The 24,994-nt window shown below is 38.0% G+C and overlaps 2 protein-coding genes across 5 annotated transcripts in view; both read left to right on the top strand.

The window, feature by feature from the left end:
- Positions 1-3,074, top strand: part of pag1 (phosphoprotein membrane anchor with glycosphingolipid microdomains 1) — a 61,154-nt gene extending 58,080 nt beyond the window's left edge. For all 3 annotated transcript variants that reach the window (XM_028036325.1, XM_028036323.1, XM_028036324.1), the window contains 2 exons: positions 1,240-1,296; positions 1,861-3,074. In XM_028036325.1, coding sequence (XP_027892126.1) covers positions 1,240-1,296; positions 1,861-2,202 — 399 coding nt within the window. In that variant the 3' untranslated portion in view covers positions 2,203-3,074. The remainder of the gene's footprint in view (positions 1-1,239; positions 1,297-1,860) is intronic.
- A 4,733-nt stretch (positions 3,075-7,807) lies between these two features.
- Positions 7,808-24,994, top strand: part of znf704 (zinc finger protein 704) — a 65,325-nt gene continuing 48,138 nt past the window's right edge. The window contains exons 1-2 of one of the 2 annotated variants that reach the window (XM_028037052.1): positions 7,808-8,602; positions 16,472-16,656. In XM_028037052.1, the coding sequence (XP_027892853.1) occupies positions 8,342-8,602; positions 16,472-16,656 (446 nt within the window). In that variant the 5' untranslated portion in view covers positions 7,808-8,341. Of the gene's footprint in view, positions 8,603-16,468; positions 16,657-24,994 lie in introns of both variants that reach the window. The other variant, XM_028037051.1, reaches the window with a different exon arrangement.

The raw sequence follows: 24,994 nt of genomic DNA, 5'->3' as shown, positions 1-24,994 counted from the left end.
GAAGCTACTTAGGGAATGCCGGTGGGTGTATCGAGATCCTTGTTAGTTCTCCTGAAGTGCTTTGTCTGATGGGTTTTGTTGATTAATGGCTACCTCATCGATCATAAGACAAAATGGACAGAGGGCGTGCAGAAAAAGCATCCCTCTCCCTGTCACTCCCTATTGACTTTAACTCAATAATTTTTTTAATGAATGGGTGGTTATATACAACATTAGTTTCAAATGTATCGCAGAAGATGCAGAACATGTTTTCGACTCGCACCAGAGGGGTTAGTTTAGAATTTCACCATCGATCGGCTCCAGAGCGTTCCAAGGCATTCATACAGCTTTTTTATTTATTTATTTTTTTAACCAGAGTATGCATTTTTTAGAAGTGGTCAATATCTTGATAGCATGTTTTATTAATACAGCTCAATAAGAAGTGCAACTCTTCCTTAATTGTGTTCCTTCAAAGTTGTTGGGAATGTCTTAGTTGGCTTTTTGTGTTGCAATCGGCTACTTTTAATCCTTTATAAGGAGGTTGTGGATCAATTCTCCCTTTCAGCAGGTCATTTCCTTATTTTGTGTTGACATTGACATTAAAGCCCTACCTACTTTCATTTTGTACATGTAAACAAATCGTTTCATAACCGTGTGTTAAGCATTTGACTCAATTAAAGAAGAAAATAATAAGATTCCTCTAGATCAATTTATATATACTGTAGCACCATAACCACAGATTATTGATTATTTAAATCAAAGAAGTACAAAACTTTCATGTGTGTACAAATTGATTCATAGTGAGTATGAATCACTCAGTGTGAGATTATTACTTATCGAATGCAAAACCTTTGCTTGTGGAAAGCTGGTATGTTTCAAAAGTTGGGTATGAAAACCTTGTTCCGAAAACATTTAGGTGCATCAAGAAAATAATCTGTACCAAAAACATTTTTTTACCCCCACAGAAGTTGGATGCAAACCTTTTATGTTCCAGAAGAGTAGTCTGAAAACTTTTTTGTCTTAACAAAAGTCAGTATCACAAGTTTTAGCTTTACAACAGTCTATTATGAAAACATTTTTGTTCTTCCAAAAAAATTGAAGCTACCAAAGTACAAAATGGCAAGGAGGTGCAATGACCAACACCTTCTTATCAGAAGTGAGCACAGCCCTTAAAATGTTACTAAATGACTCTTTGGGGTGGCTGTTCCTTTCATACCTTTGCTCCCACGTCTGAATCTGTTTCTCTGTATTTCTCCACAGTTAAACTCCCTGTCTCCTCCACCGGAATTTGAAGACCACCCACAATCAGACAATGAAGTAAGTGTGTGCAACTCTCTTATTCCCAAACTTGCATATTTCCTGATTCAAGACGGCAGCGCTCTCTAAATATTTGAATAGTAATCCACCAACATCTGGAGTGCTAATGATTAAATCGGTCTGAACAGCATTTGATCATCTCTAGTTCAAAATCTGAAATACTCAGATTGATCAAAGTCTCAAAGAGTTCTCCAGCACCATATCAATTTACCCCAGGTAGGTTGGGATCCTTGTTTTAAAACACAGTTTCTGATTCATTAAACCCTATTTTTATTTCTAGACAAACAAAATTGGAGATTTTTCATTTAGGACTACCATAGTATTAGATTAGCTTAAAAACAACTGTATATGAACTAGTCAAATGTGGACTTATTTACAGATCTTTTCAAGGACAGTTTATGATTTTTGAAACTTGTATTGTAAAAAAGAAAGAAAAAAAAAAGTAGTTTGTCTAGAAAATATTTCTTAAACCTTAGTCTTGTCTTGTCTCAGGGTCTTGAACCCCATATCAAGTATCATATTGTCATGTCTTTAATGTTCCTTTTCTTTTTTTCCTTGTTTCAGTCACCACTGTACTCTACTGTTAATAAGACGAACTGCAACCAGTCTTTTAGCGAGGACGACAAAGAGCATGACTACAGCAGCATCGCAGAGATCAAAGGTATTGTCCCGAACTCGTCCTCCAGCGACCTCTACGCCACGGTTCATGACATCTACGCTCAACCTGATGAGTCCCAGGCAGGCGAAGAGCCCCCAATGGACAGCTCAGATCCCGGCTACGAATCAGTCCACATCCCAAAGACTAGTAGCTTTGATGACAATCACGGAGCCGGGAACGGCAAACCAGAGCCTGACTACGAAAGCGTGGGAGAGCTGGGTCTCAGTCGGGAAATGTCCCGTCTTTGAGCTGACCGCCTCGGCGTCGAGTCTTACAGTAGCACTTTGAAGCAGCTGTTTAGGATGCCTTTAATGCAAACTGCTTGTCATAGTTTCCTTATCGAGTGTACATCTTCTTTACAGCTTAGGTACAGCTTATCATATGTGAACGTTATTAATCAACCAGAGTGAGACATCGGTACTGGTAGGCCTTAAAATCTCTGGGTTGTTAAAAATAATCGCAACATATTCTGGTCAACAGAGAAGAAAAAAAAAGATATCAATCTAGTGCCATATAACTTGCATAAAAGTCATTCACTAACTGTATTATGTGAAGGTTAGATTATTTGTATTGCTTCTCTGCACCAGCTAGTTTTTCAAGCTTCTAGATAACTGTCATATTTTACTGAAGCATCAAACGGCATATTTCTAGGCCTTCTTCTGTCAAGTTTGCGGCACCTCCACTGTGCATTCTCACTAGATGTTCCTGTGAAAGGGTTTGTAGCGGAAAAAGAGTCAATTGATGAAACTGAGACGGCTACCTTCTTTAGTGGGCTTGACATTTGAAAGGTTGGAAACAGTCACTGCGAAGGAAAAAAATTGTTTTTCGTTTGAGCTTTAGAGTTTCATAGTACATTTTGACCTTTCTATAAACTTTAGGGTCGACAGCAACAAGTTTTGTACAAATCATATTGTATTTATTTGAAAATGTCTATTATTGTGTAATTGTGAAATGTTTCTGACTGCGTCTGTGAGAGGATTTTATAGAAGTTTCGTGCATTTTCATTGAGATACTAAATGAAAGTTAACAGAGGGTTTGATGCCACTTCGGTACACGTTTCTTTCATTTTATTGTTAAGATGTCAGCTTTCACAAACTTTGAAGTACTTATGTGTTTAAATGACAAAACACACTTCCATCCATCCATCCATCCATTTTCTGTTCACCCTTGTCCCTAATGGGGTCGGGAGGGTTGCCGGTGCCTATCTCCAGCTACGTTCCGGGCGGGAGGCGGGGTTCACCCTGGACAGGTCGCCAGTCTGTCGCAGACAAAACACACTTGCCTAATTGTATTCTTTAACAGTTTTTTGTCTTTTTGGTACAAGGGACAGTCTTCATGTTGCTTCAAAGCACTTAAATTATTTTAATGGTACTACAGAGATCATCACCACAGTTCAGTTTTTAAAGCACCTTCAACATTTATTAGCACCTCTAATAAAGACCTGCACAAAGCCTTAAAAGTATATTAATTTGTATTTCAGGAGCATAACTCCGCTCTGAAATTTTCACAAAAGTGTTCTTTGGATATACTTATCATCTTACTTATAGTGTGTGTGACAAGATAAACACTTTCTTCACAGTATTGAAAGCGTAGATATATATATATATTTTTGACTTGGATAAGAAAGAAAAATCTGGAAACTTATCTGGAAATTAAGTTTCCAGAGTTGTTTTATTATTTAAAAGACAAAACCTCAGAATATCTGAAAAATTAGTCTTGTATACATTTATCTTTGATTTGCCACATAGAAATGTAGGCTTCAGTCGTCTTTTTTATCGTTCGTATTTTTTATGTCTGTGAGAGAACCCATATTTAAATGTTCGACCAGAAAGTAAAAAAAAGAGCAGTTTCACCCTATTACCTTTTAGAGACTTTTAGATCAATAATTTCACATTTTTGTGGTTTTCGATGCCCCAGGACCACAGGGCCAGCAGATTGAAATTTTTACATTGCATAAGGTATCAAAGATCACCAGCTGCTTTCCAGAATCTATGTTTATCGTAATATAATGCACTCTTGGTTTACAAGGAGATATAGATTTTTTTAAAGATCTGTGATCTAATTTCTCATAAAAACTGTGAGATTATCCTTTACCACATCTCTGAATCAAAAGCCAACTTCAGCATTGTGATTTTTAGGATCTGTGGATCACACTGCTAATGAAATCAAACTAGTGAGATGTTTTTTACGCCAATGTCCAAAATGTTGTAAAAACTACAAAAAATATCCACAAATGTGTTTTGAATGGTGTAGAATTTTTTTTTTTAATTGTAGGAAGTAACACTTCCTGGGTAAACATGGGGGCTCATTAAGCTTTGATTTTTCATCGCTTTTACAATATAAAATTGATCTGACTGTTTCTACGGTAATCTTTAGGTGGATTGCTATTTTGTTTTTCTGTCTTCTAATATCGACACACATCTGGCTTACTTGAACTGTATGTTCTCATGTCTTTCTCAAATTAGAGTGCCTCAGTGAAATTCGCTGCTGTCTCACACCAGTTATATCAAAGGGAAAATTGGATTTCCCTCTATTAATATTTTTAGTATTATTTTACATTGCTATTTTAATAAATATCATAGGTTTAAGTAAGTCTCCAAATTCTGTGATTAACTTTTGTAAAATATATATTAAAAATGAATCAATTTCACTATTTGTAAATCTAATGGTACATTTTACAATATTTTTTTTATAAACCAAATAATTGCTACTTAAATGTTTTTTTCCTTAATTGATCAAATGTTTTCAAATTAAAGGCTCTTTTTTTTTTTTGCGTGTGATTATGCTACTCCATTACAAGATGCATTTATTTTTAAGTCTTTTTACACATCTTTAATATGGGTGCCAATGAATTCAGAAGGTTTGTATGTGTAAACTTTGAGCACATAATGTATTTTAGATCCATCTACATCTTGTACTGACGAAATGCCAGCCAAGGTGTGTATATAGTAAAAGCACTATTTTAACCAGCTGTTATTCACAGGAAATGCTATGTAATCTTGTACCTATTTGTGAAATGTCAAGATTGTTTTGTATTTAAGAGCAATTATGAATGTCCATCTTGTTTTTTTGTTTTGTTTTGTTTTTTTAGCTGATTGTAACAAAGTGGCAACTAATCAAATGTGAGTGAAGTGGTACAATTACTTTGGTACAAGCATTGAAAGATGAGTTTGGTACTTAAATTTAAAAAAAAAAAAAAAAGTCTTCGAGTGTGTTTACTTGGTTGCAATTTTGCTGTATTTTTTTATCCCTCTTTGCCACAGTATACTCCCCCTGCAGAAAATTACTGTCAGCTGTTTCCACCCACATCCAAATATTAAAGTGTTACAGTATCTTCAGCTAGTTTGTTTCATGAGACATTATGGAGCTTGTTTGTGGTTTAAGAACAGACAGTCGACCTGTTCTGACTTGTAATCGATTCTTAAATGATGCACAATCTAAATATTCTTCTTCTAATGTTCAATCTTTGAATGAGTCCATGCATTTCACCCCTAGTGCTCTACAGGTAAAAGGCCAGTAAGAAAGTACACATTTCAACAAGAACGTAATGGTGAGTGTTATTTATACCCTCCTGTGTAAGAAGAGCAAATATTTGAGGGTATTGCTCCCCTATGCAGTAATGTAGCTGCATATCAGGTAATCAGATTTAATGTTGTTCTCAGAATGCTATGAAGAACCTCTAAGGAAATGCCAAATGGAGACATTTTAGTGCCAAATCTAATCAGGACAACATATATTAGTAGACCTAAACTCACTTCTGCTCCTTCTCCTCCTATCCTGGTCATATAAACACAGATTTTCCCCTGCAGGGAGGGCAGGTCTGGTTGAGGTTTACAGAAGTGCACCCCTCCCTCTAATGTCTTTTCTTGTCCTCCCATAATGAGGCCATTTGTTCCTCCTGAATAAGCAGCAGACAACTCTGTAGTGACACCCGCCTTTGATCAAAGGGCAAAGCCCGTTTTGGCAGTTACTGTCACATCTGCTGCTGCGCCACATCAAGTTTCCAGTCTTTACAAGTAAATATTTTATCACATGAATTCTTCTATTAAACGATGAATATTATGAAATTTGTGATTTGTTTTTTATTCTGAGGAGCACTCACAATGAGCTTTAGACTATGTACGATTTTTGAGAAAACAGACATTTTGGATTTGACGATAACATAAATATACAGTAGATGAACTGATATTGAAGTGCACATTTGAAAAATTTGTAACATCTCGTCCATTACCTAGCGTCCTTGCACACCACAAGTTTCCATGCATTTTAAAATGATTTTGTGTGATTGACCAACACAAAGTAGCGTATAATTGTAAAGTGGAAAAATTATGCAAAGTTGTTGACAGTTTTCTGAAAAATTTGAAAAGTGTGGCATGCATTTGTGCACTTGAGTCAACACTTCATAGAACCATCTTTCACTGCAATTACATGTGCAGGTCTGGAAACAAACATCTGGCCATTTTTCTTTCCAAGTTAGCTCAACCTCAGTCTTTCCAAGAATTATTAATTGGCCTGACATCTATGCTGACTGGGTGGGTTTAGCACATATATGTACTTTGCTCTGAAGTTCAACAATTATTACAACTTCTCAAAATGGTCATGGAGAGAGTGTCATATTTTCCGGTGCGACACCTCCTCTGGCTTCTGGAAGTTGAGTAGTTGGAAGTGAATACATTGGTGTCCCAGCACTTGCTGTCAAGGCATAAAATTGCAAAGTCAAAATTATTTTAAATTATGTTTGAGATATACAACGCATATATAAACTGAGAATAACATACTTGATTGTGCTGTAAAATGCCATGATATACCTGTAAAATACATAATCCAGCCTCTTTAACTTTAGGCCAATGGCCTTGGTTGAAGGAAAACAACATGTACATGCAGTGAATCATTTAAGACCATGGTTTTATTTGAGCACATCAGAAACAAACTAAAAATGGTGCCAGTTCACCAGGAATAAATGCTGGTAGAGTTATTATGAAGCAAAAGATGACATGACATCATACCCTTGATTTTTTTACAGTTCCTAACCTGACAACTTGTGGGATTTAGTAATGGACAAGCAGTGACATTGCTAACTGCTATTAGCAGTGCATGCTAATAATGTATATCTTTGCATTCTCTATCAGTTGTAGTTAGTGATTTGGCAATATGCGAAATGGCAGCATGGGGCACCTAAAGCAGAAAATGGAAAAGAAAAAAACATTTCAGTTTTCAGAGTGGTCAGTGTTTGAATCATTCTTGTCTGGTTGCAAGTTTTTTTCTGTCTACAAACTTTCTGACTTAGTGTAAAGTTTTCTCTGTGTGAAAAGAAATGGGTTGTTGGTGGCGGAGTTTGAGGGGGGTGGGAGGTATCAAATCATGCCAGAACCACCACTGGTTGACTCACTAATACATTCTCATGCACTCCATTTTATATTTCAACCAGTAATTTACGACTCCCATGGTACTTTAAAAGTAGGTCACATCCATCTATAACTAGGTTAAGGAATAAAGCTTGTCTGTCTGGTCTAAGATTTTTTTTTCTTATAGCCTAAATATCCCCTTTTTCCCACTTTCCATCTTCCATCCACCCTCCCATCTCGTTTCCTTTCCATCCTTGCGTCATTGTTTTGAATGGAGCACCCTTCAAGAGTTGCATTACCCTCCTTTGCAGGAAAAGGGGGAGCGGTGGGGGCTTGTGGAGGCGTGTGCTTCGTCGTCCAATAGCAGCCCGTCTTGGCTGCCGGACCGCACATGTTTACAGGCAGCGATCCGCCGGTAAAGGCCCCGCTCGGTCGGAGCAAAGAACGGACTGGATTTAGAGCACAGCCGGAGCCAGAGTCATCAAACGGTATTGTCTTTATCATTTCCCACACTTGAAGCAGGTCGGCGATGTGTTTTGCGGGGTAGAATAAAATAATTCGACGTGTTACGAGTCGCCTGCCTTTGTGCGGGACCTTTTGACTTGATTGTGTCGCCATTTTGTTTAATCGTGAACCAATGTTGTTACGGCTTCAGAAAGGTTGTGATCACTCCGCGTTTTTCCGCCGCCCCCCCTCGCAGCTCGCTGGGAGCAGTGGGGGAAAACAAACAGGTCGAACGGAGGAAGATTGGTAGCCGGTTAGATGTGGAGGCTGTTTGGTAGCGAACGGTTCGTGTTTATGCCGTCTGTTGCTAATTCAAAGTTCTGCGGCTCGAGTCCCCTGCGTTCGGGACGCGGTTCGGAAGTTTTTGCCTCCCCCACCGAGTATGTTGTCGCTTCCCAACATTTTCGTCGAGGTTGTTGGAGCGCGTAGTCTGCCCGCTGCGGTCTTGTGCCATTCCCGACGTTTTGTTCACCGCCGGCCGTGTTTCGACGTTTAATGAATTAAAGTTCCTGCTGGGAGCGCTCTGAATACGGCGGAGATGCACACCAGGCGCCTGGTGAAGCGGTCGATCCTTGGCAGCCGCGTTTATGCGACGAGCCCGACTGGGGACGGTGCCCCGGTGACAGGAGTGGTCCAGGCTGTCAAGCAGGAAAACAGGGACGCATCCGCCGCTGGACCCCGGCGGAGCGTGTACACCGTGCTCCTGCAGGACGGAAGCCTGAAGGAGTTCTCCGAGGAGGAGATAGCCGCTGGATCAAACCACACAGCGGCCAAAGGACCGCTCAAGTCCAGCCTGAAGGTGTGTGTCTGCCTCTCTATATGTTTGAGGACGAAAAGGGCCCCGACCGGCGGGCTGCGCTTCACTGTTGTTGTGCGGTGTTTTGCAGCGTTTAACCGCTTCCTGCACGGAGCGGATTTAACGGTGTCAGCCACCAATGCCGCTCTCTGCAAATTTAGTCGGTTAAAACCAAACATGCATCCGTCAAAATATGGAATAGATCCGTTTTGTTGCATATTTTATCAAATAGTGTGCTGTCATGACATTTGGCGATGACACATATATGGGACAAAGAAGGCTTGATGGGGCCTGCGCAATGTTTATGTGGGCTGGAGGGTGGGTAATATGAAGGAAACAAACACGCTCTGACTGCAGCTGCAGCGTTTTGATCCGACGTGAGGAACTCGTTGTACAATTTAGCACTGAACAATAATCGCATGCAATTTTGTGCATGCACCATGTAAATGCATATCTTTTGTCGAATTTGCGTCGTTTTGGCACATTCATTCATTCAGTATACAGAATAATTACTGACATTATAGCTTTTGCAAGCACAATGATCTTTTGTTTTGTTCAGCACTTTGGGAAAACTTGCAGTTTTCTGAATTTGCTCTGTAAATAATTTGACTTTTCCTCATGTTAGACCGCAGGTTCTTGCTTGAATTGCGCCCTTTTTTTCCCCTCAACAACAGTTGAATAACAAAAAAGTAAAGATGGTCTTGAGTCAGAGATTAGAATTGGCCAATGTTACTTTGATCAAGGATCATACGGAAAAAAAAATCTGATGTTTTCCCCTTAGACTGAATGCCTCAAAATTATCAACACATCACATTTTATTTAGTGAAAAAAAGCCAATCTGTCATAATCTGAATTGGTACATCAGATTTTAAAGAAAATTGGGATCGGCCAGGTAATTATTGATGTGTGCATCTCTACAATAAAATAGAAAAATAGTGAAATATGTTTTTTTGTGTTTACGTAAAATACAGATTTCAGTTCTCAAGTTTTTAAAAATAATTTCTGCGCGGGGTAGATGAACTCTTAAGTATTTTTAATGTTGTGGCTGAGATTATCAAATTCAATACAGATTCTCTGCAGAACACTGAAGTTACCCTTAACTTATAATCACAATCATATTTTTTTTCATTGTTTTCAGTGGGCACAACACTAACCATCTACCTACTGAAAGGACCTGCATTATGAACAATAGAAAACTTGATTGGGGTCTCCCATAGGGTGTGTTGCTCTGAGCAGTGAGCACTGTTGTCTACATAAAAATCTAATCGCTATGAATGGGATGTCATGACGTAAGGTTAGCATGCAGCTACATTGCAATTCTGTCTTAAAATATCCAAATGTGAGGCAGCAATGCTTATCTAATGACAAAACTTGAAAAATAAAGAGTGAGTGAGCAGGAGAAGCCAGTTCAGTGTTTTCTGTTACGGGGCAAGCTTGTGTTATTCTGTCCTTACAGTAAGGGAGGGACTGAGGAATGAGTAAGTCTGAGTAAACAGCTATTTTTTTCCACTCAGACTTGATTTTTTTTCTTCCCTCCTCGTGTTTGTTTGTGTCAGGTTTTGGTGTCGCAGATGAAGTAACATGCATTCTATTTCTGGAGCAAAAAGGAAACCTGTGGTCACTTTTGTTTCCTCACATTTTTGACTGTTGGAAGCAGCATTCCTATTCCAGTCCTCTGTTGCAAATGCTTATAAGTCCTTTACCAACTTTCCTCCTTACAAAACCACTTATTTTTAAGATCTGGATATAACCTGGAGACATTGCCAGATGTTTGCCTTATTTTTTCTTTTTTTTTATTCATACTTTGTTCATTTTCTTTGCAGTTTTGTGGAAACAAAAGCTGTTGCACTGTAGCGCTTCAGCCACCAGTGCAGGCAGAGTGCAGCTGAGGCTTGCAGCACAATGGTCAAGTCTCTTTCAGCACGACTCAATTCCCACCGAGGTCGAAAACAAGCCATAAAGCGAGGAGTAGGAGGAGTCTGCTGTGCAGTGTGTGTAACTTCACGTGTGGGTCTGTGCTGCCTATGGTGTGCATCAGAGTGTGGTATGGCTGTAATTTTCCTCTGGTGTGTGTTATTACTAAGCCCAAACTTCTCGAAAGCTTGGTTTGGGTCCTGTTTTCGAGAGCTTGCAGCCCCGTTTGAGCAGTAGCAGCTGTACAGCCAATAAAGCAGGCACCCTTAGGTTGGCAACGGGTGGCATGCCCCAAAGAATCTGGATGCTTGGCACCAAGCCCAGTCCTGCAAATGAATGCCCCCTCTTTTTTTTTAGGGGAGGCAGGAGAAGGGGAAAGGGGGGCGAACTGGGTGCCACTTGTTGACTCGTTTATTTGCAAAAGTATGATTTGTACCTCAAGCAACAATGATTTTTCTTGATGCTCAGAAACAAAGACCAGCTTGTTGTGGTGTTAAGCGTCTGCCAGCGCAGGAGTCAATGATTGTTGACAGTATATTGTACAAGCGTTTTAAATTTTTCATTGGAGTCATAAGGTGAGAAACCTACTCTGCTTTCTGAATGTGCTCAGCCTTGCACCTTAAGTCCATGTAGCTGTTTTTTGTAATACACAAGCATTTAAACAATCTCCAGTACATACTGTATTTGCTAAGAATGTCTAAAATACTAATTAATTTAAGAAAGATCATACTGCCTTGTAAATTCTTACAAATAACAAATAAATATTCTACTTTTAAACTGCTCAACCTACAAAAACAATAAATGCTCACCAGTGCCAGCTTTTTACAGTTCCTCTGGAGGCTTCAACTTTCTTTGAAGCACAGATATTTGAATATTTTTTATATGTATGTACCGTATTTTTTGGACTACATTTTCTCACGCTTTGAACCATGCGACTTATAGCCCAGTGCGGCTTTTCTGTGTATTTTTCTTCAACCCCCAAGGGGCTCTTTAGCAGGAAGTGAATCATTGGAAGTCGAAATTGGAAATCAAAGAAGAAAGTGCTGATTTTCATTTAGAACAAGCACATGCTAACAGCAGGCACGATGGAGAAATGTTTTCAAACTCATACCCCCTCATCAAGGAAACAACACGAAGAAGTTCATATGATGCAGCTTTTAAGTTGAAGGCTACCTATCTGGCAGTACAGATCGATAGCCGCTGAACATAAGCTCTGTGTGAACGAATCCATGGTTCGGCGATGGAGACACAGGCCTGCGTCTTTAATAGCAGATGTATTCAAGACGCAGCCCTCTGCTGTGTCCTTGTGGAAAACCGAGAGCGGCGGAGATACCAGCGGCTTATAGCCCGGTGCGGCTTATAAATGTACGTTTCCAGTTTTTTAAAAAGACTTTGTGGGTGCGACTTATAGGGAGGTGCGCTCTATAGTCCGGAAAATACGGTATATATTGCTGATTTGGACGTTTTGCTGCTAGACTCAGTCATACCTTGAATAAGATATCAAGTCCAAAAGGAGCTGTAGAGGAAGGCTGGAGAAACATGAGAGCAAGGAAGGAGGACTGTCTTACTTTGATCATGATTTGAAATGTGTCATCTCAGTAGCTTGGATTTCCAAAGAGGAGAGGACCCAGAAAAACTGTAGGAGTGCAGTATTATGTGCTTCACAGAAATTCGACTGTAGGAGCAAATTCCTCATTCGAGCTTCACTTCAACTAGCTTTCAGGCTATATGCACTGATACAAATAGCAGAGCCTTAATAGTAAAGCTCAGATCACAGGGCTTGCTTACAACAGATGGCATGATCTGAAACGTGTTGAGAGAAGCGGGTCAACAAGTCAATTTTTAACAGTTTGGTGTGAAATTTTTCATCTTCGGTGTGGAAAAACATCACCTGTGTTACCTGAATTTAATATCCTTACATCTCTGTATGCTGTCAGCTCAAAGGTGTTTCTACAGTCCACAAACAAACATCTCTGTATCCACAAACACACACTGTTCTGACCTTTTGTGTCATTGTTGTCCCTCAGAATTTCTTTTGTTTTTGTTTTTACAAAGGCCTGAAAAAGTATTTTTTAAAAAGCCAGTTTTCAAATTTCGGTTTCATTGATTAAGGCAAAAGAAGTTGTCCAACCTAAACTGGCTTTGTGTGAAAGATTCTAGTCCTTAGATAAACTATCTAAGGACTAGATGCCTAAAAGTCTTATTCATGTCTAATCATGTAGCTGATCTTTAAGGCAACAATCCAGATCACCCACGAACACATAAATACACACGAACCTGAACTATTCCTCAGTGCTCTATTGTCATTGACAGCTATGTGAGTCACTCTGCTTATGTTTTGGCATTTACTGTGATTGTTTCAACAGGCCTCCAGGCAGGAAGATAGAGCTACTGAGGTGTGGTGGTGTGTGAATTCATTCTGAGATTCAGGCTTTTTTTTGTTTGTTTGTTTACATTTGTCCATGAAAGTAAGCAACAACGATTATGTTTTTCATTACAAACTTTGCTACCTAAGGATGCATCTGCAGCATGTGATGGGACAAATTGTGTTTTTCTGTGATAATATTGTTGTTCTTATGGTGAGTAAATGTCTTATTACAGTCAGTTTTTCAAATACTCCATACCATATTTATATTTAGTCTCTTTTTAAGTTTTCTTCATTGATCTTGTTTGGAAATGAATCAGACTCGATGAAAATGGTGAAAGAAATGTAATTGCTCTCCAGTGAGACTCTGACCACCATGTTCTGTAATGTTTTGTGTTTTCTAATGTATCCCAAGTGTTGTAAACTTACATTTTACAAAATTAGTGTAATATTTAGCCTTTTGGTCAAAGTCTCATGGCAACAGATACCCACACAGAGTGATAGAAGCAGAGATGAAAATAACGGGAGAGAAGAAAATAGACTTATATTGCAACTGATGTAGATATTATTTTTACCATTATTACCACCACTGTGAGATTTTCTAATACTCTGCAGCCCTAGTAGAAACTGAGCAAAAGCTAAGAATGCAGCTAAAACTTTTCAGAGATTGAGGCATTAAGAATGGAATATTAAACTTGAGCACTGGACATAATGGCTATCCAAGAAGAAATTAGTAATAGCAAAGACTCCAGCTTTAATGCGAGTCACGGCTTTGTCCAGAGGTAAGAAGAAATGTGGTCTTAAAGCAATAGCATGAAGACCTGTTAGACCGGCACTCTATTTGGGAAGTTAATTGTAGTGAGCCGGGTCGTAAAAGTCCCACCTTTCTGAACACAATTAATCTGTTTTACTCATGAGAGTTTAACTTTCCCACAGTAATATAACTCTTCAATGTTATTACTAAGATACGCCACTTGATCGCTATATGTTGATACAAAGTTATCTTTTTTTATTACATTTTGTTTCGCCTTCAAAACTTGAGTCAAGCTAATGCTGCATATCTACTGGTTGGATGGAAAATCAAAGACATTATGTTCACAAACAACACCTCTGTTTGCCCTGTAGGTATGACAGCTGACCCAACCAGATCTATCTTTAGAGGACCTTTTTGTTAAAGTTAGACTCCATTCTTATTCTGTGTTGCCAATAAGCTGCATCACATACATTCTTTATATTTCTGTTGAATAAGATCAACAAAACAAAGAGTATTTTTTTAAACTCCAATAAATAGCCATACTGTGCTCTTATATTCACTATATTCATACTATATGGTAGTGTGTCTTTGATTGTCACTTTGATTAGGATTTATTTTGGAGTTAGTTAGGTTTTCTGTGATATGAAGACATTTGCTATTTACCAGTTTTAAGCCTTAGAGATATAAAAATGTAATTTACCCCAAGAATTGAAAGGCATACTTTCTTTTTACCATGTCTATAGTTTTCCTAATCAGCTCTCTTCTATTAAGTACACTTGCATAATGTTTATTTAAACTGATTCCAACTACAAAGACTATAAGAAAGGCTTTGAAAACACTGTTGTAAAGAGCTGAAAGACAGTCTACTGTTCCTTATGTTTTAGGAGAGATTGAGGAAGCATGAACGCCTCCTTCCCTAATAGTTCAGAGAATCCACCCAGCTCATATCGTGACCCCTGCTGAGGTACTTCTGGGTCAATTTCACCCAGTTAGGAGGAATAGACATATACCAGTAGGGGATTCTGACAACATAATGAGCTTCTGTAGAATAATCTTGGTTTCGCTGTATTGAATCCCCCCACAAATGTAAAAATATATGACATGATCTAATTACTTTTATTAAAAAAGCTGCCACTGTCACGACCACAACATGCAAAGGTCAGAATGGGCTTTCTGTATAGGTTACAGAGCTAACATAAAACAGATGTAGACAGTGATGGAAGACATAAAAAAATAAATGTCAGATGAGGTTAGATATAAGTCTGAAATGTTGCATGTTTATGACAGATTGTGGTGTATTCTGTTCTGCATTTGTGAAGAAATGCTGATGTTAGCGGTGCAATAAGGAATAACATTTACTACAGAATACTACAATGTGCAAAAAGACATGTTAATTCATGCAGCTTTTTGTCAGTAATTATTATATGTAAGAAGCTTGTTTGGTGGCATTATTCTCAGCCAACTTCATAATTTTTATTATGTGGTTTTCGGTTCCAGTTTGTGGGAACCGCTTTTTTTTGTTTTGAAACTGCAATGATTTAAAGGTGCATTACAAATTTAAAGCTCAAACTGAAAGATGTCTAATAAACATAATTCTTTAACAAGAAACAGTGGTTAACGGTCCCAGTTCTAGAGTCAAGCTATGGCCTCAAAACTGCATCTTTCTCTCAGTTGCATAAAAGACCAATTGGGCTGTTTGAAAATATTTCCAGTGATGTTAAGCATGGACAGCCATTATAGGGACTGAAGAACCACAACTATTCTTATTAAGTTTACACTATTTTAACTAGCTGATCTGTTAATCTGCATGACTAGAGGTCAAATACCATGTCATATTAAACATTTAGCTTTTAATACACTTGTATTTTATCAACGTTATTTTTCCGTTACACTCTCCTTGAACATTTGTGTTTTTGTTTAACCTATTTTGCGTTGCTGTTCATGTTAAGCTGCTGGAAACGCAAGGATGTGTCTTATAAAACTTGAGACTTTACCTTTGCATTTTTTGCTTTAGTTATACATATTGTGCCAAGTTTTTCTTTGTGTACTTGGACCTGTTTGACATAAGATTATTTGTAGCAGTATGTGGGAGGACATAAAAAATATAGTGAATATATTGAATAATGTCCAGTATGTAAGAGTTTTCTAACTTGCAGTTTTCATTTTCTTTGCCTTTGTGTTGACTTATTGAAAACCGTAACTTTGCAATGTAGGAATAATAATATACTTAAAGCACATACCTCTGGACGTGACCTAAATGAAATGTTTCATTTTTTTTCATAAGTTATAATAAGACTTTGCTTTCCATTATTTAAAAAAGATAAAGGTTTTTGCAAAGGACATTTTCTTTGAAGAAAACCTCCAAATGCCAAAACGTCTGCAGGAAAAAGAGCTTTGTTTATAACTGACCACTGCACATTTTTTAGTTTCTCCAATATATTTTGGAACAGCCATTTAAGGTTCATGATCCTGGAAATTGTTCTAAAACCATACTATACTCCTTCATTTGAAATGTAAATATGGAATTATTGTCAGTATTTAGATTACAAGTTCAGACAAAGCCAAAACCTACCTCTCCATCTGGTTCTGGCTTAAAAAACATTTTTAATATCCTAAAGCTTCCCCATAATTGTGTAATATTCTTGTAATATTATTAAATGTAACAAAAAAGTTATATTTAGGACTATTTTACCTGCTGCAAAGCTGCTCGACTTATTTTCGAATGGTGTTGAACTGTGCATTTCTCATGTTTACAACATTCCTTCCTTGGAGTTGTGGCAAGCTGTTTTTGTTTCAGTGCAGGGAGTGACTTATTCCTCTGTTCACCCCCTGACAGCAGAGCTCCAGTAACGGGGTTTCAGATGGTCACAAGTTGGAGAGCAGCTGCTGGAGCCCAGAGGCAGTGGAAGAGCAGAGGCCTGTGGACGGGAAGCGAGTTAGCCGGGATCCCGACGCCCGATCCGTGTCCCTTCTAGAGCAGAAACGCAAAGTGGTCTCGTCCAGCATTGACGTCCCACATGCCAGGTAAGACCCTCTGAGAATAAATGCGTTCAAGCGCATACCAAATCTGAGGAACTGACTGTCTGTGTGGTTCCCAGAGGGACTTTGGCCCATGTTCCAATGCAGAGTTCATGGAGAGTTTATGACACTGATATGTCATCTGACAAGTAGGACACAGTTTATGCTGGACGACGTTCCATTTCTCGTCGTATCCTTGAAACCATTTTGGCAGCATGCAGAGTCTGATTTAATTTGGCAGGTGTCCATTTCTGCTGCCATTACACATACATATTTTATCCCATCCCACATGTTCTTTCACACAAGTAATGTCAGCATCTTTAGATGATTAATTACCAACCAAAGTTATCCAAAACAAAATTATAACCCTGTCTTGAAAGATTCTGGGCTGTACAAAGCCAAAGTTATAGCAGCAGCTATTCTTGAAAATATATTCATACCCTTTGAACTTTGTTAAATGTTGTCACATTACAGCAACAAACCACAAAATGAATCTTTGAGAGTTTATGTGCTAAAGCAAGTACAAGGAAAAGAGATTTTTTTTGGTAATGTTTTGGTCTACAAGCAAAACTCTGAATGTATCATCCTCTCTGAAAAATGGTGATGGCAGCATCATACTTCAGCAAGGACAGAGATGATGAAATCATGTAACTAAATACACTGCAGTCACAGAAGAAAACTTGTTTGGGGCTGCAGTGAATGTGAGACTGAATGCAAGACACACTTTTCAGATTTTCACCATCACTATGAGACACTTTAGTACCAGCATGTAGTTAGAAGAAGAGATGGGGAACATGGATGTGACCAAATGTGAAATCCGGACATATTTACTATCTAGACATAATCATCCCGAGAGTTCCCTGCACTTTAAAGGGATTTCAAGATGCACTGAATGCTGTAAGCTTTACCTGACAATGTAAATCTGATCCTTTATCCCCTTGGATGTCTTCCTCCCTCCTACACAAACACAATGGCTAGAGGTTCATTATATGCAGCATGTTCTAATCTGATTGGGTATATCTAAAATTTGTAAAGGAATATGTCAATCTCTTTTATCTTCTGTCTGAGATTTGTAACATGTAGCATCCGATCCAATTTTGTAATATGTACCACATTACCATTTACAACTGGAAACAATTAGGATGTGATGTTGCATTAATTCATTCACTCACTGCGTTTCCGCACAGAATCTGTTAGGTTATAGGCTGTAAAGCCTGCAAGCAAAGCTAATTCGTTGTAGGGCAATGAAACATTGATGGCTGTTAACATCATACGAGGAAGCAACACTCCTTCTCTATTAAATGGAAAATCTAATCCCTTTTCTGGAATCTAAATGCTCAACACCGTTATTGAACATCCCCTCTGATTACTTGGTGTTGGAGGACTATGATTGATCATAACTTCCTGAAAAGAACAGGAACATCTGCAGCTTCATCACTACTTTCTGAGGTCCAGATTTGATATTTGCTTATTGATTTTTGCCCTGCCTTGCAGTCCATTTAGAGGATAAGTCTGGTTTTAAATTTAATCTCCTGTATGGATTGGACAGAACTTGTGCACCTGTCCAGCCATGTTTCCCTCATTGCATATTGGCTGTGATATTATTATTACTCATATAGTCAAAGTAAGATGGCTTATTGATTATTTTACAGCTTCAATAAATAAAGCCATTTTCGTCCTCCCAGAGACAAGCACTTTATGAACAGTCCTAACATTGGTCATTAAAATATGACCAACAACAAAAATGCATTACAACGTAGCTTATAGCACAATCAGTCCACACCAATAGCTATTCTCATTATAAAGGTGGAGAGAAGTCACAACTTATTGGTCTCAAAACTAAGTGCCCATTGTTCTCATAAAAATAAATGTTGCTATTTAGCAGTTATTTGATTATCATTACAGAAGGAGATATGAAACACCAACATGCTTTGGATTAAAAATGTAGGTTCAAAAATATATTTTTTTTATGTTTATGGACATCAAAATTTTTACTCTGTAGGCTTAAAGGGGATGAGGGTATTACATAGAATCAACATTCTTGAGCTTTACATCATGTTATAGTGTTATCCCCTCATCAAAAACATACCTGGAGTGTTGCTTAGATTATTTCATGCATGTTTTGAGAAATCCTTAAATCTCCCTTGGCAACCATTCAGGGATACCTAAACCCTGGCTCGCACGGAGTATCTATTTCCATAAAGCTTCTCCTTGCAGAGCTCATCATACCAACTACTTCTCAGCACAACACTCCTAAGAATGGTTGAAATAATCAGAGGCATTGTTGTGATGACATGCTGAAGGTGGAGTGTTGGAAAGAGCAGGAATTTCTTAAAGAGACGGAGAATAATTTCACAGCATCAAATTACAAAATCAAATTTCTTGTAAGTTATCTTTCATATATATACACACAATATTTTTATTGCAACTAAAGGTAATATAGTCACTTAATTGTGCTCTATTGACATTATGCCAGGAACATACATAATACCATCCCTTTAACGTTTAACTTTAACCTTTGTGTCTCTTGGAGACTTTAAAACCAGATACTCAAAGTTCATCAATATATTCTGCTAAATCAAAGCCACTACAAAATCAGACTTAAGTTAAAATACATTTCAGCCCAATTCCTGAAATATGCCTGCACACTGAAGAACACAAAACACACTGAAAAAGTTCATTGTTGCCTCATGTTTGCGTGGACTGCGACCTGAGCTTTTTTCTTGGATATCCATAAAGTGACCTCTTCAGCACACTGTGGTATTATTACCTCAAGATTAAGATCCATGGCCCTCATCCTCTGCATACCTGTGACAGATTTTCAGTTCTGCCCTAATGCTGGAGGGAAGCAGGAGTTTCTCCTGACACAAAGTTATGAAGAGCTGCAATTAAGACAAGGACAAACCCTTAAAGCCTCCCAAATCACAAGCTTATTTACCAGGCAGTAAGTAATGAATATACCATGCTGTAATCTGAAGAAGGATCAAGGTATCAGAATACTCATTCTGGTCTCTACAACAATTCAAGAAAAGCTTCAGCACATTATAACTTAACACAGTTTAATTTTGAGCAGTTGTGTCTAGGCCTGTCGCGATTAACAATAAATCAATTAATCGCATGATAAATGAAAATTATCAACCTCAATTTAATTTATCGGCTTTATTGTTTCTTCCTGCCTTTTTCTTTTTCTATTGATGACACTGGATGAAAAAAAGTCTCAACTCCGGTGCTCTCCCCTCCCTTCCTCATTTCCTTAGCGTTATGCCCAGTTCACACTACACAATTTTGGAATTGTCGGCCGATTGGCGCATTTTTAAAACCTGAGAGACCACACACTAGCCGACAGAAATTGTAGGTATAACAGGTTCTATCATGCTGTGTGGTGTCCAACAATGGGTACAAAATAATCGCTACAAGTCCAGTTAACTAATTTTAAAACCAGGCAATAATCAATGCTTTACTACAATCTACCTGTAATGCATGTGGCTAGTGTCAGTGTAAAGTCCTGACTGAATGAAAACTTTGTCATTATAACCTACTTATGTCAAGCTGACGATGAACAGCTGAAAAGTTACCGGGTTTATCAACTGCAGTAGCAATTTCGCTCCAACTCCTCCCCTTGTCATTTCTATATTCTTTGCACAAAATGTTGAATAAACATTAATGTGGTTTCCACATATCATCTCCAATGTCCGATGGACTTTGGGTTGTGCTATGTCAGCTGTTTGGGATTCCCCTCCATGCTTTCTAATTGGCTACCTGTCACATTCAATTAGCTGCGTTCGCAGTCAGGAAAACCCCACATGTTGCAGTGATAAACTGGCCAAGACAATCCAACATGTTGAATATGCCTGATTTTAGATCGGAGCGGTCGGACATTCTACCGACTGGACCTTATCAGTCGGAACACACCACACACTACAGGATGATCGGTTGCGATTGTAGCAAGTCCAATCTTAAAACGTTGGACGTTCTAAGATTGTCATAAGGGAAAAAATTGTGTAGTGTGAACTATTGCATCAGGTAGTCGGATATGCTCATCTTCTCTATTTAAATCTAATGATTATTGAAGGGCAATATAGTATACAGACTTCATAATCTGTACTCTTTTGGTTGAATGTAGTTTTTATTTACTTATTTATTTTATTTACTTTGGTTTTATGTTGTTTACCAGTTCCAGTGTTAAATGTTCTTTTGAAAATAAAGTGTATTTAGTTTTGGCAGGATATCTCTTGCATTATTATGTCATTATCATTACATCAGTTTAAAATTGTCTTCAAACAATATTATTGTTTATCGCAATAATTTTTAAGACAATTAATCGCTCAGCAAAATTTGTTATTGTGACAGGCCGTTGTGTCTCTATTAAAGTCTTGGATGTTTGTCTACAGTTTCAGTTTTTGCTCTGATCCAGCTGCTAGGCCTGTTCTAAGAGCCAGTGTGTGAGTGTTTTTTTCCTTGCAGGAAACTATTTAGCAAGAGCTGGTTGAGCTGGTAGAAATGAATGGCTTGCCTTTTGATAAATAACATTCTGGAGCCTAATTGCTGTGAGGGGAAGTGAACTGCAGCACTGGTTAAGGGGAAATCAGGAGCATGCTTTGCTTATTACTGCAAAACACCAAAACAACAGCTCTAAGGGTCCAGATCCCCAGACTCAGCAGCCAGTCCTCCCTTTATGAACTTAAGTTACTCACATTTGGCTCTGTTCCTTGGCCTCTCTGTGATTTTTTTTTTTTTTTGTCAAATAGTCCCACTTGCCCTAAAGTACGGCTTTCTCATAGCTGTAAGTGAAAAACATGGAGTCTGGTGTGACCAGGCGGGGGTTTGACTTTAAAGCCAGATTTGATGCCACTGCAAAACAATTTGTTAGCTTCGTTTTTATTGTTCATCAGTGTGTTTTCAGATCAGCCAGTTCAGTGGGCCGAGCCAACCATGTGCTTCGCTCTCCGAGTACAGTACAGCAGCCAACTCAGACATGGAGGAACGCCAATCACAAAACAGGAGCCTAGAGGAACTTTCAAATTATTGTTTATCTTTTGATAAAGTGGCTTGTCCAGTAATCCACTTGTTTTTCGTTCTGCTCGTGGTTTTGCTTGTCTCTGTGGCCATTTCCTAGCTTTTGGACTGCTTCTATAACTCCCTGTTGGCATTTGCGGTCTGAGTTTGAAATAAAAGAAAGGGGGAGTGTATAGGTCCGTGTGGAAGAAGAGAGCAGAGTTGATTCTCTGGAGAGACGGTGAGTGAGTAACACCGTTTAGTGAAGGACAGAGTGAGAGAGAGTCTCAGCGGTTGCCAAAGAAAACAGTCTTTCTGGTTTGGATGCAAGTAGATTTGAGAAACCATGAGATTACCATCTGAAACGACAGCTCCTGTGATCTCTGTTTCCCACTGACTCTCTGTGTTGCTAATTTCAGCCTTCTTTCTCATCGGAGCAAATGTAGATGTTTTTTTCACTCAGCATATGCTGAGTCAGATAGTTTGATAAGCTGATTGCCTTAGTTATTCAAATTTACTGTAAAAATAGCAGCAAAGTGCTTGCAGTTATATGCTGTGAAACAAGCATTGCTCAACCTGTGTAATGGAGCGTTCCTACTTTGGAGCCATAATGGCTTCCTAAATTCCAAATGTTATGTCATTTATCATCGTGACTTCAGGAGGCAGTGTTTTCTGAGAACCATTCATTGTAATGTTTTCTTAAATTCAAGCAAACAGTAAAAATTGTTTGAGATACATGAAAATATATTGTGGCGTGAAAGCTGTGCAATTTTTAAAAAACTTTAGGCATTACTAGTCTTTTTAAAGTAAGTAAGTGGTTTTACTTACTTACTTACTTACTTAGTATGAACACCTAGTTTATATACTTTGGATCAACATTATTAGCTTTTTCTTCTTTTGCTCTTTCCTTTGGTTTGTTATTTTGTTTGTATTTCCTTTCAATTCATGTAAAGCACTTTGAATTGCCACGCTGCTGAAAATGTGCTATATAAATAAAATGACATTACATTAAATACATTTTTGTTTTTAAAGTAGCAAAAAAAACTTTAAACTATGACCAGCTGTGACTAAAGAGCTTGTAAAGACAAACAAAAGGTGGGTCAGATGGATTCCTACTTGGATGCTTCACTTTGGATTAGCCTGTAACAGCCATGGTGACCACTTGGGATCCTATGTCTGACTTGTTTGGGTATAAAAGATCTAGGATGACATCTGCATCTTTAATTAGATTAGAAATAACTCCTATTGTGGTTTTGCTAAACTGTACAACACAATGCCTCAGACCTTTTTCTTTTTTGTTGTTTTTTTGTGTAAAATAATTCATCCATAAGATCCTAAACAGTTTACCAAGTGCTCCCTCACTTCTTTAAAAAAAAAGAGGGGATACAAACATATGTTTTTGCCATCTCGTCCTGTAATCTGGCCAATTTTTAAAGGTGCTGTCAGTTCTTATGAAACCTTTTTTTAAACTAAAAACTGATCAAAATAACTCACCTCTGAGTTTGTTTTCTCCAACTTACCCTGCCGTAATTTTGAGAAAAGGAGCCGTTTCATCTCAACCTGTCGGTCCAGTCAAAAAGTCATGAGGAGCAAAAATAAGTGAATCTGAATTTTAATCTGAATTTTAAAATACAAGAGGAAATTTGCACAGATTGATATCTCCCTTCCTTCTATTAAATTAATGTTGGATTTATGATGCACTGATTCATCAAAGGCAAAGCTGTCATTTTTCAACATGGTGCTGATCCTCATGTCCTTCTCCAGGCTCCCCAAGACTTGAACCAGCAATTATTCTATTGGTAGACTGAGTTTAAATCTATATGCAAATGGCACTTGATTAATTAAAGAACCCGAACATCTATTAAAGTAAATCAGAGAGGTTAATTCACAGATCAGTGACCAATGTCACTGTGATCTTTTTCTAAAGCCGTGAACCTTAGCATCTGCAAGTAATGGATATTTGGTCTCTTCCTTATTTCATTTTCTTTAACCTAAGTGCTGGCAGAACCGACCTGTTAAATTAGAGATGCAACAATTTTAGATTTTGTGAAGCCCTGAACTGCCAACATTTGGATAAAATAAAATTTTAACAAAGATCCATTCAAATTTAAGAGCTACTGTATGCAATTTTGAAAGGGAAGAACTTTGATTTCCTGCCAGGCATGTTGAAATTCAAAAATACTTTGTTAACCCTAGACGGAAACTACAGTATTGTTTCAAAATAAATATAAAAATGATAGAATAGAGTTCACATTTTGTTTCATAGCAAATAATAGGTGTGTTGTGGTTATTATTTAGAACTGTAAAATACAGTCAATGTGTATTATCTGAAGAGTTAGTAGAGTCGCACCTCAACTGTGAGACTTCCAACATTTCCTTAACATGTTTTAATACAGATAAATTAGACTATCTGGATGGTTAGGTATGGCATGTTTACTGATTATTTTTATTTTTTGATTGACTGATCAGCAATATGGGGGATGTATTTAAAATCACCCAATTCCTAGCCCTGGTAAATGTTTCTGCATATCTCTGAATAATAAAGGAAAACTGGTGCCATGTAAAATATCCGTCATTCAATTTAAAGCTGTAAACAAAAATCTTAATGATGACAAAAATGCAGATGAACCAATGAAATTGTCATTGTCAAATGCACAAGTATCCAAATCAAAGTTCAGCTTTTTCACACTTAAACAAAAATGCATGAGGCCTGTGTTTTATGTGAGAGTTGGGTCAGTTGGTTTTCTATTGCGTTGAACTAATCTATAGTACCCTGCTTTAATGGACTGATGCCCTAGAGTTCTGCATGAGGAGGAAAGCTCTAATTGATTTCATTGATGGATGTGCAGTATGGTCATCTATGGTGTGTACAAGGTGGTACCAATTGATGGCAGTGTCAAGGGTCTCACATTATGACAAAACAGAAGCACTAATGAGGAGATGGAGCGGCATCCTTCAACGGATTTCTGTTTTATAATAAAGTAAGATGCTGCTCTAAGCTAGGCAATTAAATCAGCAGACAACATTAATTATTGCTAGAGTACTCCAAAGTGGTCTTTCAGGCTTATATTTTGTCTATCTTGTTAAAATAAATGGCAGTAAATGGTATGCATACTTGTAAAACCACAGACTGAGGTCTGAAATTGACAGCCTGAGGTTTGCAAATATAAAGATACCACACCTTCTATATCTTCAGTATTTGTGTTAGTTTACCACCCTAAACAAATCTTTGGTTTGGGGCAAAGACATGGTGACATGCTTCTCAAATCTAACCAATTAATACCTACCCCTGCAGAAGGGCTAGATTTATAACAAATTATTGGGGATGATTAAATGTGACGAACATTAT

This window comes from Xiphophorus couchianus, chromosome 13 (genome assembly GCF_001444195.1).
Source record: "Xiphophorus couchianus chromosome 13, X_couchianus-1.0, whole genome shotgun sequence".
Taxonomy (NCBI): domain Eukaryota; kingdom Metazoa; phylum Chordata; class Actinopteri; order Cyprinodontiformes; family Poeciliidae; genus Xiphophorus; species Xiphophorus couchianus.
Note: the sequence above shows the minus strand (reverse complement) of the source record. Positions and strands in the feature narration are given on the sequence as shown.